We start from the raw sequence: 13,808 nt of genomic DNA, 5'->3' as shown, positions 1-13,808 counted from the left end.
AGTGGATCTTGCATTTGGCGGGCATATTGTCATCATCAAATTTAGCAAATATGACACACTCATGTAATAAACAAGATTTAAATGAAGTTTAAATAGTCTATGAAATGAAAAATAATCTCAACATAAAACATCGAAAAGTGAAAATGTTCATACTATGATTGAGATTGGTCACTAAAATTTATCAATGGCCTATTGAGGGAAGGGTATCGATTGGGAGCAGGTTGGCTTGGGGTAATTAACCTCATTTCATATATGAACTTTCAAACCACCTATATAATTCATCTCTCTTGGTATCTCTTCATATTATACATGCATTTTTTGTAGGTAAAATATTTAGGAATAATATCTTGTACTACCTTTAATTTGAAAACTTATGGCTTATAATATCCTAGTTTGCTAATAATATCAACTGCACCTCTAAAGCATAATACCGTTAGTTTAGAATTGAAAAAGACTCTTTTGACCCTGTTATGTCCTCTTCAGCTTCATCTTCATCTTCTCCGTTTCTCCTAGCCCCACCCCTGCTTCCGAACAGGCCCATTTCTCTGGTTCAGCTCCATTGGCGTTTGATACCGCCTATGCCACTTGGTCTAAGCATTCGTGACATCAGCAACAGCAACACACAGTGGACGATTTAACACGGTATCAAAGACTGGTTGCATGGGATGCTGGACGGATACAAGCAGCAGCTCAGTAAGTTTCTTCTACCGCGCCTCTTGAACTAGGGCGAGCAACGCCTTGTTGCTCATGCTCTCAGCCTGAGGGAACTTGACATGGAACTCTCTCTCTCTCTCTCTCTCTCTCTCTGTCTGTCTATAGAGTTTTCTCTTGTTTATGTATTTCAGCATCATTGAGCTTGTCCCCTCGATGATTTAGTTGCTATCACCACTGGTCAGTGCTCCCTGTAATCACCGTCCAACTTGCTTCCATAGCCCTCTGCCGTGTCCGACCAGCGACCGTTGGTTTGCCCAGAAAGAAAATTAAGAAGGGAGTTGCAGATGTAGAGGGAGTGGAGGAGAGAACAAAGGAGAGGCCATTAATCTCTGGTTCAACTTGATTTCAGAGAAGAGGAAGAGACCTTTTATAATCTCTGGCTTCAGCTCTACAAGGTTGCCATTAATTCACACACACACACAACTATGGCGAATATTACGCTAGAAAAATTCTTTAAGGGGAGGGGAGTGATTTCTCTCTCTCTCTCTCTCTCTCTCTCTCTATATATATATATAACTCTCTATATATATATATATAGATAGAGGGGCCCTAAAACCGCAACTCAATGTTTTGATCGGTTCAATTTGAGAGTTTTTACATGAAAGGGTAAAATAGTAAATTTATTCTTTTTCAAAGATAAATTTTCCATTTAAAAAATAATTACCACATCATCACTTAACGTTTTTTCCCTAATAAAATGGATTTAAGTTTAATTTTGTTTACAAAAGTGGTGATTTGCCCGATATTATAAGCAAACTAGTGTATAAGCCATAAACTTTAAATTGAGGGGTGATACAAAATAATTTTATTTGGTATATATTAACTTAAGTGATTCATAACTGTGGAAATCTTAACAGTCCACTACAGTTAATTTGCCATGTGGCAATACGTTAGTGGGTCATGTGAAACGACTTTCCACCAGTGAAATTATATTCAAATTTAAAAAAAAAAGGGAGGGTTTGCTATAAAGGTTAGGGTACAGTTTTGCACCAATTGTTGGGGGGTGGGGGGTAACAAATAATGTAATGTTACAGAGGTGGGCATTTGTAGGGAGCTTCTGGCGCGCTGAGGTACGGTGAGGTTGGAGATGGGACACGTGGCTAAGACCGATCGAACGGTTAAGGTGCAGTGCCCTTTCCCGTTGACCCATTTCACCTGCAGACCAGAGTTTTGCATCCCTACATGATCCAGTGTTTCCCATTCTTCAACTAAGTGACGACCAAGTTACGACCAAGTTTAAGTGTTTTTCCTTTAGGGTTTTCGATTTCTTCCTCAAAGAGACCAACGACCATCTTCCTGAGACCTCGACCAGCGACAACTGACCAACTCCGTGCGACCTCAACGGAGTAGCGATCAGAGACATTCTAGGGTTTTCGATTTCTTCCTCAAAGAGACCAGAGTCCAGAGACCAGAGACCAGCGACCAACGAAGCAGCGACCTGACAGATCAACTCTTTGTGCTAGTTTGATTTCTTGCTCCCGGTTTTTAGATTCTTGATTTCGTCACTGTGAGCTCTTTTTTTGTTATTTGAGGTGTAGATGGAGAGTTTAGGCAAGAACTTTAAGAGGAAAAGAATCTAGTTAGTTGTTTATGGGGTTCCATGAGATTCTAGTGTTGATGGGATTCTAGTGTTGCTTGGGATTGATTTGCCTAATGTATGATAGTGTTATGGCACTGTTAACCATAAGATTTCAGGTTGTAACATATCTTCAATATATAATATTTTTGTAAGATAAATAACTAAGCATCTGAGGTACAAACTAATTCATCAGAAAGGGCAACATTGTTTCTCTATCATCACCCCAGCTAGTTGACCAGCATCAAAATTAGCAGATGTCAACCTACAATAAAAAGCAAAATTTCCCTTCTAGCAAGAGCTATAGCTTTCTTGCTAAGGTGAAGATATCTCCAAGGTCCTTTGAAGTCTGAAATTAGACTGTAGCCAACAGTCATTGATTTGGAGTCCCCTTTTATGATAATATCCATCCAACCATGATCCAAAGCTACATCTATACCCTGAATAGCCTTCAGCTCTGAAGAAATTGATTTTGTTATACTAATAAATCCTAAAAAAAAAAAAAAAAAGGAAAAAAAAAGAATCGCCACACCTTCATGATATCTGAATCCAGATTACCAATGGAGCTTACAGTTACACCTACAATTAAGCTTACTCCAAAATTGTTATGGTTCTGTTTTCCCATCTCAATGAGTAAATAATTACTAATTATTCACAGATTCATTTTAATTTGGAATTATTGGGATTTTATTGTTCTTCCTGTTGCATATGGAAAACTTATCTCAATGAGCCAAGAAGCATATCTTCATATAGTCTGGAAGTTGTTTCATTGTATTAACATTCCATCTGAAATTGTAACATTACATTATGAAATAAGGTCACTAGCTAAGTAGAGATGAAACATATATATTAATGGAGAAACAAAGAAACATGTATGATGGAAGAGGTTACAAAACCTAATCCCTTTGAAATTTCAAAGAATTTGAGATCTTTGGATCTTCAAAGGCTCTATGTTGAGTAGTCTAGGGTTTTTTTTTCATGGAAGGTTGAATGCTTCTACACTTGGGTTGCTATTTTATCATGTACTTGATGGATAGAACTAAAAATTTTTTTGCTTGGTATTGAATTATGGTTTATGTTTGTTTTCTTGGACACCCCTGTAGGGTTGATGCTTCTATACTTTATTTTCTCCTTTTTCTGTGCTGCCTTTGGGTTATTTTCTTGTTCCCTTTACCACTAGTCATAGAGAACCCCATTTGGATCGTAACTTGATACCTTAAATTCTGTTGAATCGCTTGAAAAATCAGCAGAGTTATGGATAGAGTTGAGGTAGGTGAAGATGTTGATACTAAGTCTCAGAAGGTCATATTATTTAATTCAGAGAAGGAGGCTTATGGTTTTTACAACAGTTATAGAAGAACAGTGGGTTTTAGTATCAGAAAAGATTATGCTCATATGAGCAACAAAGATTATTATCCTGTTCTAATTATTTTAGATTGTTAGGTGATCTTTAGCTCAAAATGGAAGAGCACCTAGGTATTACCCAGGATATGATTGTTTGAATCGATCAAGATTCTCAATGGAAATTTTTATTATACTTGTCCTCCTCTAAAGGAGGAGGTGCTATGCATTTTCATTGTATATCTTTGGTACTCTTAATTTCTTCTCTAGATGGTTTTATCTTTGGTACCCCTTCCTGCCTCTTTAATGGTAGGAATATAAAATTTGGACTAACATGGACTTTGTTCTCAATTATTAATTTTAATTTCCACTGTTGTTGCCTTACACATGGTTGACTCAGTTCCATTCCCATCCTAACATGTTGATTACAGGTCCCATTTAATCAGATTTTTCCTTTTCTTTTGGGTGGGTGATGAAAGTTGGTACGTTACATTGGAGGTCTAAGGATGGTCACAGTGACAAGAAAAGAATTGAAGGCATACACATCAACAAAGATTATGACCAAGACAGGCTAGTAACCATGCTTGCTTTCTTCCTTTGGATTTTCTGATGTGAAGCTTTCACAGATTGGAGACCCATATGCCATGATCAAAAACTTGTCATGTTAGTCCAAACGCACCAAGAGAAGTATATAGACAAAATAGGTATTTTGAGGAACCAATTTTGTTACATATCAAGTGCACAGGGAAACATTAGCATGTGGCTTAGGATTAAACATTAGTTTTCTAAGGTAATTAGAATCTTGATGGATTCAAACCGTCATCCTCTGGGTAACTCTCAAGTGCTCTTCCATTTTGAGCTAAAGATTCATCTAACAATCTGAAATAGTTAAGAAAAATCCAGATTAGAACATAATTGCAATTCCAATAAACATAGAGTGATAACATTTTAATTCAATATACAATAACAAATTGTTCAATCTTTACCTCTTCATTTTAATCACAATTCTCCATAGATTATGCCCTCATCAATGCAATTACAGAGGAAAATTCATCCCTAACAAATGCAGCACTGGATGTGGAGAACCAACTCTACGATTGTAAACAAAAAAGGAAAAACTAAAAGGAAATAGACATGTTCATTTGTTATTCACCTTTTCTCTTTGGCACAACTTGGAGTCCGACCTTCCTGTACATACTCAACTCAAAACTGGCATTTTTGGTAGCTTACGTACTCTCCTAGATCTCGAGCAGTCAAGATAGCTTGGATTAACATGACTGAAAAACTTAATACGTTTTGAGAGACCTTTTAAATCGCTGCTTCTTTATTCCACTTCTCAAAGCTATAGATGATAAATATATAATTTGAAAAGGAAATGTCAAGTTCAAATTTATTTTTTATGTTATTCTCATTTACTCATTTGACCTTTATACTTGACATAGCTAGGTCCCAAGGTTCATACCAGTGGTATCAAAGCAATTGATCATTGGTTGCAACCATTGCGCGAAGAGGGTTATATGGTGCCTTAGTATAGCCACTAGAAAATTGCTACTTACCGTCAGGTAGAGACCCAAGAGAAAAATGGAATTACTTAAAAAGGGCTACCTATTTCAAAGTGGGAAGTTGTGACCATTAGTTTGAAACCGTATTAATATGTTAGAATCTCATATCCATCATATGAGGGGCTAATAACACATCAATTACAAAAATACTTTGTTGTGGGTTGATATGGTCTTAGGTTCCCTCATCTTATAAGCCGATTTATAGGGTTGAGTTCTCCCAATATTTACATTATAGCAGCCAATCAATTCAAGATAAATTTGTCATAGCTCTAATTCATATATTATGTTATGAATATAGGAAAAATTGTCACAATTCTCATCATTTGTTCACACATAAAACCACAAATGTAGCATTGTGGAACATGCAATGTAGGTTTAAATAAATATATACAATATATTCTCTCTTATCGGGAAGAGGGTTCAATGTTGAGTATCTCTACCACTCACATATATACATTATGAATCCCACTTACCAATATATATCCAATGTAGGCATTAATCATTAGCACACCAAGATGCACAAAGTATACATATAGTGACCTGGACTTCTTAGGTTTGCAGACAAAAAAAAAACTATCAGAAAGCCTTGTTACATAAACAATTGATTGTGATTCATACAAGATTCTCGTAATGATCATGTTTAACTACAAGCAATATGAATGCTCATATCTATATTCTTGAATTACATTTTGAGAAATATACAATGTGATAATCTTATGAACAATATGCCTAATACTGTTCCTAGTTGTGGACACTTGAAGATATAACCTTAAGACATCGTACCGCACATAAAATGATAATTCAAATTAATATGCTTAATTTGGGTTTGATGGATAAATACATTCAAACATATACATCACATGGTTACTTTAGATGTTGGATCATGCAACACATGTTATCATAATTGATGATCATAATAATAAATAATGGGAAAAGGTTCTCTGAGCCACGGGGGTAGGGCACGCTAGTATCTCAGTGTCTCTCTTTCTCCTTCTCACACCTCATTGATGCACTCCTCTGTACAGCTTGGTCAGAGAATAATTAAGTGTTAAAATCTCATTATAAATAAAGTGGTGAATTAAGAAATTGTAACCTCATTGTTTGCCTTTCTAAGATCACTTATTTTTTTCAATGAGGGTAAATTTTAGTTTCACATCAATACTACATTAAATATGATATTAAATAATTTTCAACTCTTAAGAAAAAAAAAATTTACCCTTCGTTAAATAACTCTCGAGAACAAACAAGAGACAATTAAAAGAAGGTTTCAACTTCCTAGTTCACCACCTTAGTGACAAGAAGTTGGACCCTTTCCTTTAATCTTCTTGACCTAATATCACATAAAGAAATAAATAAATAAATAATCATTACTACCTGTTGCAATGGCTGGGCACTTCCGAGGAGACTTTCATATGAAGCCCTCCTGGCCACTGCACAAATGGAAGCAACTGCCCTAGATTCAGGTCTGCTTGGATCCTGAACGTAGGGTCGTAGAGCCGTAAAGGTGATCTAGGGATGAGGCTTTAGGGCAGTTTCCTTGCATTCTATCATCTGCTTAATACAAGCTGGCCGGTGTAAATGCAAAACCTAGTCTAAATTAAATAAAAACTGTTTTGAGGTTTGAAGCCCAAAACAAAGGCCACCAATTCTAGGGTTCACAAACCCTTATAGGATTTTAGTACCTTTCCAAAATACCCTCAGAATATCCCCTTGTGTGCATCTAAAGGCCCTGCAGTGAAGAGATTCTCATTCACCGTGGCCTTCAGAAAACTAGGTCCACCTAGTAATGTTCTCAGATGGTGCTCAGATCTGGGCCAAAACCAGATAGCTGGCTTGGTTTGGGCCTTGTATGAAATTGCCAGCCCTAACAATGAGTAGCTTTGAAATTGCTTGGTAGTCTAAAAGGAACTGATACTCAGCTGCTATCTGTAACTCAACGAAACAAAGAACAGTGTGGAACCCAAATGAAACAATGCACAGTGAGATCCTGATACACTCACATTGATTTTCACAGTAAATATACATGATAATCAGATGATGTCTGTCAACGATCCCAAAAGAAAGAAAAAAAAAAAACCAACAAAAAAATCTCCAATTGGAGTGTCAAACGGGCTCAGGAGTAAATTAAACAAAAAAAGAAAATAAATCACTAACTTCAAGCCTGTGCTGGATCCAAAATTTTCAACTGGCTGGTTGAACGGATGAAGGGGTGAGGGGTCAGTGCTGGCTTTTCTTGGGAAAAAATGACTGGAGGGATCAGGGAAGTGTTGTTATTTACATCACCCGGGTGGAAGAGGACTAAATTTGATAGTCTGCATTGAGGAAGCTCTCATACCGCGTTCCCTTCAGTGTCTTGTGAACATCATCCCAGTTCTCAACCTGCTCTGATAAAGACCCTTTGTGTATTTTCACCTGACGGCTCTTAAGCTTCCTCTGTGGAACCCTTAGAAAGTCTTGAACCTCCATCAGCTTCTGCAAGAGAGAAAAACTTTGAGCGATGCAGATAGCATTACACAGCGAGGGAAATTTTTGGTTTTCTGAACATGGAACATTGCCACCATGTCCATCCAATAGATGGGAGATATCTTACAGTGTTGTTCTTTATTATGTCCTCGTAGTAAAGAATTGTGTGGCGAGTGCTTTTGAAGTTTTCTAAAGCTTTGGCTGTTGTATCCTCCACTTGCTTCAGATTGGGAATCAACAATGTGGCGTTGATAGTAGGCTTATATGTTGCTAGTATTTTGGCCTGCAAACAATAAGAAACCAGATTCAAGATCATGCTATGTGGGCATATATGTTCGTGTGTGCGAGTAAGAGAGAGAGAGAGAGAGAGAGAGAGCACCTCATGTGGTGAATGCACATGAGACTTGTGGGTCCCATTTAGCAGCTTATTATCTCGATCGTAAGAATTTGCAACGACTGATATCATCCTGCGCAGCAGATTTCTCCGAAAGAGAAATATTGCAGAGACGCCCCTCCGATTAAAATATTCTACTATTTCTTTGGGATGTGTCATCACACCCTGGTGATTAACCATTGGCAAAACAGCCAACTTTGTGAGTGTATTACCCAAAAAAAAAAAATCGTAAATAGCATCAAGATAATATGCATGCATATGAGATTAGACTCAGAATAGGGCATATCCAGTGCACAAGGCTCCACCCCACAGTGGGGTCTAGGGAGGGTTATAATGTACTCCAGCCTTACCCCCACTCGCGGAGAAGCTGTTTCCTTGACTCAAACCCGTGACCACGTGGTCACAATGGAGCAACCTTACAATTGCACACAACTTCTACAAATTGCAATCAAGAAAGCATGTAAAAGAAACCTTACCCCCACTTCTAGAGTTTAGGCTCAGAACCTAGGGACTAATACCTCCATGGGTTTGAACCATTTGTTTAAATTGCACACACAACTTCTTCAAATTGCAATCAAGCAAGCACGAAAAAGGAAAATCACAGGCAATGCCAATCGCTCATAAAATTAAATTTACCCACCCTCCTTCCCCCACAAAAAAAAAAGGGTTCAGATTGTCAGCACGAGTAAAAGATGCAGAAATAGGTTACAGACTACTTGAAGAAACATCTGCTTCTCTCCCTCCAAATATAAAATTAAATCCCCAGCCTTCAAGTTGTCACCTGAAGTACCGTGAAAAGATTGCTTTGGCAGAACCAAAACAAATCAGAGAATTTTTTTTTACAGCTGGCGACAAGAAGTGATTATCACAGGCTAAAGCAAAAGAACAACTAGTATTCTGCAGAAAATAAGGAACTTATGATCATCATCGATAATTTGTATGACACTAGCACTCATAACCCCATCTAAGAGATTAGGAGAACCAATGCCACTGGAGGAAAGAGAAGCCAGATCTAATGGAGGAAGAATAAGGATGAGAAAATTTTTATGGCTAAGTGAGCTTGGGATGGGGCCATCTACATTCCAACTTCAAGATAACAAGCCCATGGGTCAAGGATGATTCAGTTTTACCAATGAAGCTCTTCCTTTTGTTCCCCTAACAGATTGACCAAAGCTTTCTCCCCTCCAAAACATATAGCCATCTATCTTCACATAGCTTAGCTTAAGGAAATGGGTGTACTTTCCACATTTGAAGCACTGTACAATTCTACATTCTCAAAAATTTTAATGTGTATGCTAGACTTGTAAATTGATCAATTAATTTCGACCAATTTGCATGTGGAAACTCAGTTGTCTTATTAAAAAAAGAAGATACATGCTCATAGATAAGGAATTCTGTACCCCTGAGATGGGCATTACCAAAAAAGAAGTTTCAGTTAATTGTTCTTCATGCTTGTACCACCAAAACAACAAGACAAAAATGATAAGCAATACTCAGCATTATCCCTGTGAAGTGACAAACGGAAAATTGTCTTTGTTGTTGACAAAGTCTGTTCGCAATAAAAAAATTACCAGAAAGTAAGCAAAACTCCCAATATAGAAAGTTGATCATCCTTATCCAAAGAAAACTAGAGGAGCTCTATATTTTGACATGAATCGTGACCTTTTCAACATCATTAACAAGATCTTGACCCCATCTTCTTCAGACCACAATAAATCAAAATAAAAGCATCTGTTCTGTTCATTGGGGCTTGAACCTAAAACCAAAAGCTTGTGAGTTTTCCAATGGTCACCATTCTGACCCCCAAATTTCTACTTTTGTCTTTCACATTATGCCATCAAGAAGCCAAAACAATACGAAAGGAAAAAAGAGCAGCCCAATGCACGAGGCTCCGACTACTGCAGGGTCTGGGAGGGGGAAAATGTACGCAGCCTTACCCCCTGTTTCACAGGAGAGGCTGTTTCCAAGTTTTGAACTTGTGACGAACATGTTATAATAGCACAACTTAACCGTTGCGCCACAAGCTTGCCCACTAAGCCATAACAGTATGCAAACATTAAATATCTTCATCATTTGTTTATATATTCTAACCAAGAAATGCTTCCGTGTAATTATACTTATGTCCTTCTTTCCATAATAATAACCATAGACAACAACATTTGAAGTGTATATTGCAAGAAACCATCTACAAGAGTGTTTTAAATATTTTGTAGAAATACAGAACATAAGGACTTGTCCCTACTGATCTTATGAAATATGCATCAAATAACTTTAGCAAACAATAATGTCTTTAGCAAACAATAACTTACTCCCCACTTGATACACAGATGGACTTCTTAACTTACATGTTATACCTTTCTTTCCCTTGATTAAAAAGAAGATCAACAAGGGTGAACCTCATCTACCATGTAACCACTGTTGTAAACAAAATGTCAATCCATCCATTAAAGCTTATATCAAATATAAGCCACGCTCTCTAAGGATCCTAAAAGTCTTTCCAAGGAACCAAAAGAAAATACCATCCCTATCAATGCCTTCTATTTGAGTTAATGTATAACAATCTACTCCATTCTATCATAGATTCCAATTAAGGTCCTGATTATTAGTCATTGGATAGTCCAATATCACAATGCAAACTCACAATCTTCAAGTATAGAAGTATAACCATACGAAGTTGGCGGTTCAACCCATACAACTTAATGGCACCTCAACAAGAGAGAGAACTATATAATGAAATGGGGTGGAGGTAAACAGGTGAGAGTAGATGATTGGGCACCGAATATGGGTGTGCTTGTGGCTATTTCATCCATCACTGACTGGAAGTGTGGAAATTCCACCATCTGTTTAAGGTTTAATCATGGCAAAAGGCACTGGAGGATTATCCAGTGATGCCCAACCAAGCTATACCCATTTTACTAATGCAAGAAAGCAACAAGCAGGAATTTTCATTTGTGTTCACATGGACTTCAAAATTTACAAAAAGAGAGAGGGGGTAGGGAGGGCCACGGAAGCATAAAATCAGAGTTATCGGATGGGGCATTCTTAATTTGGATCCCATCATGAAGCAGCATTAAAGTCGCCATGCCTACTCAGATTACCTAGAATTGGAATGATCATTGTGGTGAGCTATTATTCACAAATTTTTCAATATCCATGTAATAGTTGTTTGTTTCTTCTCTAGAAATCAAGATGGCATAACCTTTATACAACAACAACAACAACAAATTCAGCCCTATCCCAACTTAATGGGGGTTGGCTACATGGATCCATGCAAAGCAAAGTAGCGGAATCAAGAGATGCAAAACGAGGTAAGGGAAATGAGATAGAAAAATGAAAAAAGAAGAAAAGAAAAAAAAATGAAAGATTTATTGAGGGGGAGATGACATGTATATCAGAATTATAGGTTGACATCAAAGATATGACCAACCTGATTAAGCATCCACTTGAAGCCAACCGCAGCTGAGCACTCATTCTTGGAAGCACTGGTTAACCAGTCCAAGTTGTAAACTTTATCCAGCGTCTCCACTATTGCTGAAGTGTTGGCTCTTCTTTGTTTCACAGAGAAAATTTCCCCATTCGAGCTTACATTGATATGACTATTTAACAATGTCTCAAACCATCCACTACCAGATCTCTGCATCGATAAGATGGCAAAGAATCTTACAGGATTGCATGCACATTCAGCCCTGTTAATGCATCAAACAATATTTCATATTGAGCAATGTAACTTTTATAATTCTGGACTAGGATTTGAACCCAACTGTTGGAATGTCTGAATTACCTGTCATAGGTGTTGGGTATGGGATAGTGCACATAATGAATCTCCTGTGGATCAACATTCAAGACACTGCAAGGCCTTTGAACCCCTTCAAAACTTAGGAATCTGGCCTTTGTGTGTGTTCTTATCTGTTTTATACAAATTGAGCAAATATAAACACCACAGACCATAGAGAACAATAACACAACCGTCCTCAATACCAATGGAGACTTCTTAGGGGGCTTTATGACGAGGGTGTCCTGTGATGAAGAAATTATCCAGATGCTAGTTAGGGGATGATTTAAGACCAGAATCAGATTAAAAAACATTTAAATTTCCATCCGAAAAAAGGGAAATCTTCCATTCTTTTTGAACATTTAGCAAAGGAAAACCCAATGCAATGTTACCAAAGAAAAAAAAAATTGCAAATCAGAGATAGAGAGAGATCAGGATAGCATTATTCAAGAACTTTAAATTTCATCAAAATGATCTTAGAACTCTCCCATGAAATCATCCATGTCCATGTGAACCCATCATTTAATCATGCAGAGAAAGACCCCAAAGAGAAAACTTTGACGAAAAAAAAAAATTTCATAAAATAAAAAGCCACCCAGAAACTCGAGTTTTGAGGCGGAAACCTGAATCAGAGACGAGACAAAAGGTAAATAAAAGGGGGGAAAAAAAAGAAGACAAGGAAGACGAGGAGTATGAACTATGGAGACAATCAACACACCTTGCTGAAGAAACAAAGATCTTCGGCCATCCTTTTCAAAAAGGAAGAAAACAAAAGGGCATTGACAGCCCAGATTCCTCTTTCCTCCCCCTTTTCTCCTCTCTCCCAAACTTCTATTTCTCCTCAGACTTAAAATGCTTCAGAGAGTAAGGAAGCTCTTCGAGCTTCTTCATGAAGAACCACATCAAAAAACCTGCACGCTCCTCCTCCTCCCCTCTTAGATTCTCTCTCTCTCTCTCTCTCTCTCTCTCTCTGTAGCAGAGTACTCTTCTTCGTCTTCTTCTTCTGAGTTCTCAGCTCTGTATCGGTTGTCTCTGGCCTCTGTGTTTGATCGGTCGGCGTAAGCACCACAATTCGTAATCCGATTCTTCACACCAGCTAAGCTAGACTTGACTGTTTTTTTTTTCTCGTTTTAGCCGTTTATTTATCCGAAATTGTTCAAAAATCCGTCTTATTTCTTTAATAAATTTTTTTTTGGTGAAAATCTTTAATAAATTTTTAAACCAGTGTAATTAGCTCTTTAATTAACTCGTCTCAGAGTCTTTTGTGGTACTATTTATCTAAACTTAATTACGGTATGGTCACACTTATTATAATTTTTAATTAGGGTAAGATGATGGTTATTAAGCACGCTTATTAATGGAAGTTTCTCTCCATAAACAAAAAATCCAACCAAACAAAGAAATAAAATAGAAGAAATTTCTACCTTATTTTTTTCTTTCTTAGCTGATGATGTGGCACTATTACACGTTAATTTTTTTTAATTAATTAAGAAACTAATTATAGTATGATTCATTAGAGATTTTTGGGAAGTCTTTGGAGCTAACCCCTAATCCTACGCGGTTTCATCCGAGTCTATAGTGTTGATAAAACAAATTTAGAAACTGTCATCTCAAAAGCTGTATTACCCCTTAGGCCTTTACCCTTTATTATTACTCTATTGATGTTCTATGCATATTCAGGGTGGAAGTGTTTCTTGTGGGGAGTGCAATTATGTCTTTACATGAGGATCGATGGGAACACATGGAAGTATTTTCCATTTAGCATGGGGAGAGCTGGGCATTTCATACTTTCATGACTATAGGTGTAAGGGATTTTGATTCTCTCGAGTGCCACTGGAAGCCCAGCTCATATCCAATGGATTGGAGGACTTGGGGGTACACACTCGTGTGTTGGGCTGAGTGCCCAGGTCTTCCCAACCGTTGATATACGTCGGGCTTCAGTGGCACTAGAGAGAATCCGATTTCGAATGCAAGGGACACACTCCT

The 13,808-nt window shown here is 37.5% G+C and overlaps 1 protein-coding gene across 1 annotated transcript; it reads right to left on the bottom strand.

Annotated features, from left to right (window-relative positions):
* Window positions 1-7,158: 7,158 nt before the first annotated feature.
* Window positions 7,159-12,684, bottom strand: LOC122083314 (nodulation protein H-like). Its single transcript, XM_042651071.1, has 6 exons — window positions 12,541-12,684; window positions 11,832-12,067; window positions 11,478-11,736; window positions 8,036-8,215; window positions 7,784-7,939; window positions 7,159-7,665 (listed from the first exon to the last, which is right to left on the bottom strand). Exons 1-6 carry the CDS (start codon window positions 12,568-12,570, stop codon window positions 7,492-7,494), a joined length of 1,035 nt encoding a protein of 344 aa, XP_042507005.1. The 5' UTR covers window positions 12,571-12,684; the 3' UTR covers window positions 7,159-7,491.
* Window positions 12,685-13,808: the final 1,124 nt, after the last annotated feature.

This window comes from Macadamia integrifolia, chromosome 7, assembly GCF_013358625.1.
Source record: "Macadamia integrifolia cultivar HAES 741 chromosome 7, SCU_Mint_v3, whole genome shotgun sequence".
NCBI lineage: Eukaryota > Viridiplantae > Streptophyta > Magnoliopsida > Proteales > Proteaceae > Macadamia > Macadamia integrifolia.
Note: the sequence above shows the minus strand (reverse complement) of the source record. Positions and strands in the feature narration are given on the sequence as shown.

Coding starts and splice junctions, on each gene's coding strand:
- LOC122083314 (XM_042651071.1), bottom strand. CDS start 12,570: ATGGCCGAAGATCTTTGTTTCTTCAGCAAG. Junction 11,737..11,831: donor ATACCCAACACCTATGACAG/GTAATTCAGACA, acceptor ATGCATTAACAG/GGCTGAATGTGCATGCAATC. Junction 7,666..7,783: donor ACATAATAAAGAACAACACT/GTAAGATATCTC, acceptor TCTCTCTTGCAG/AAGCTGATGGAGGTTCAAGA.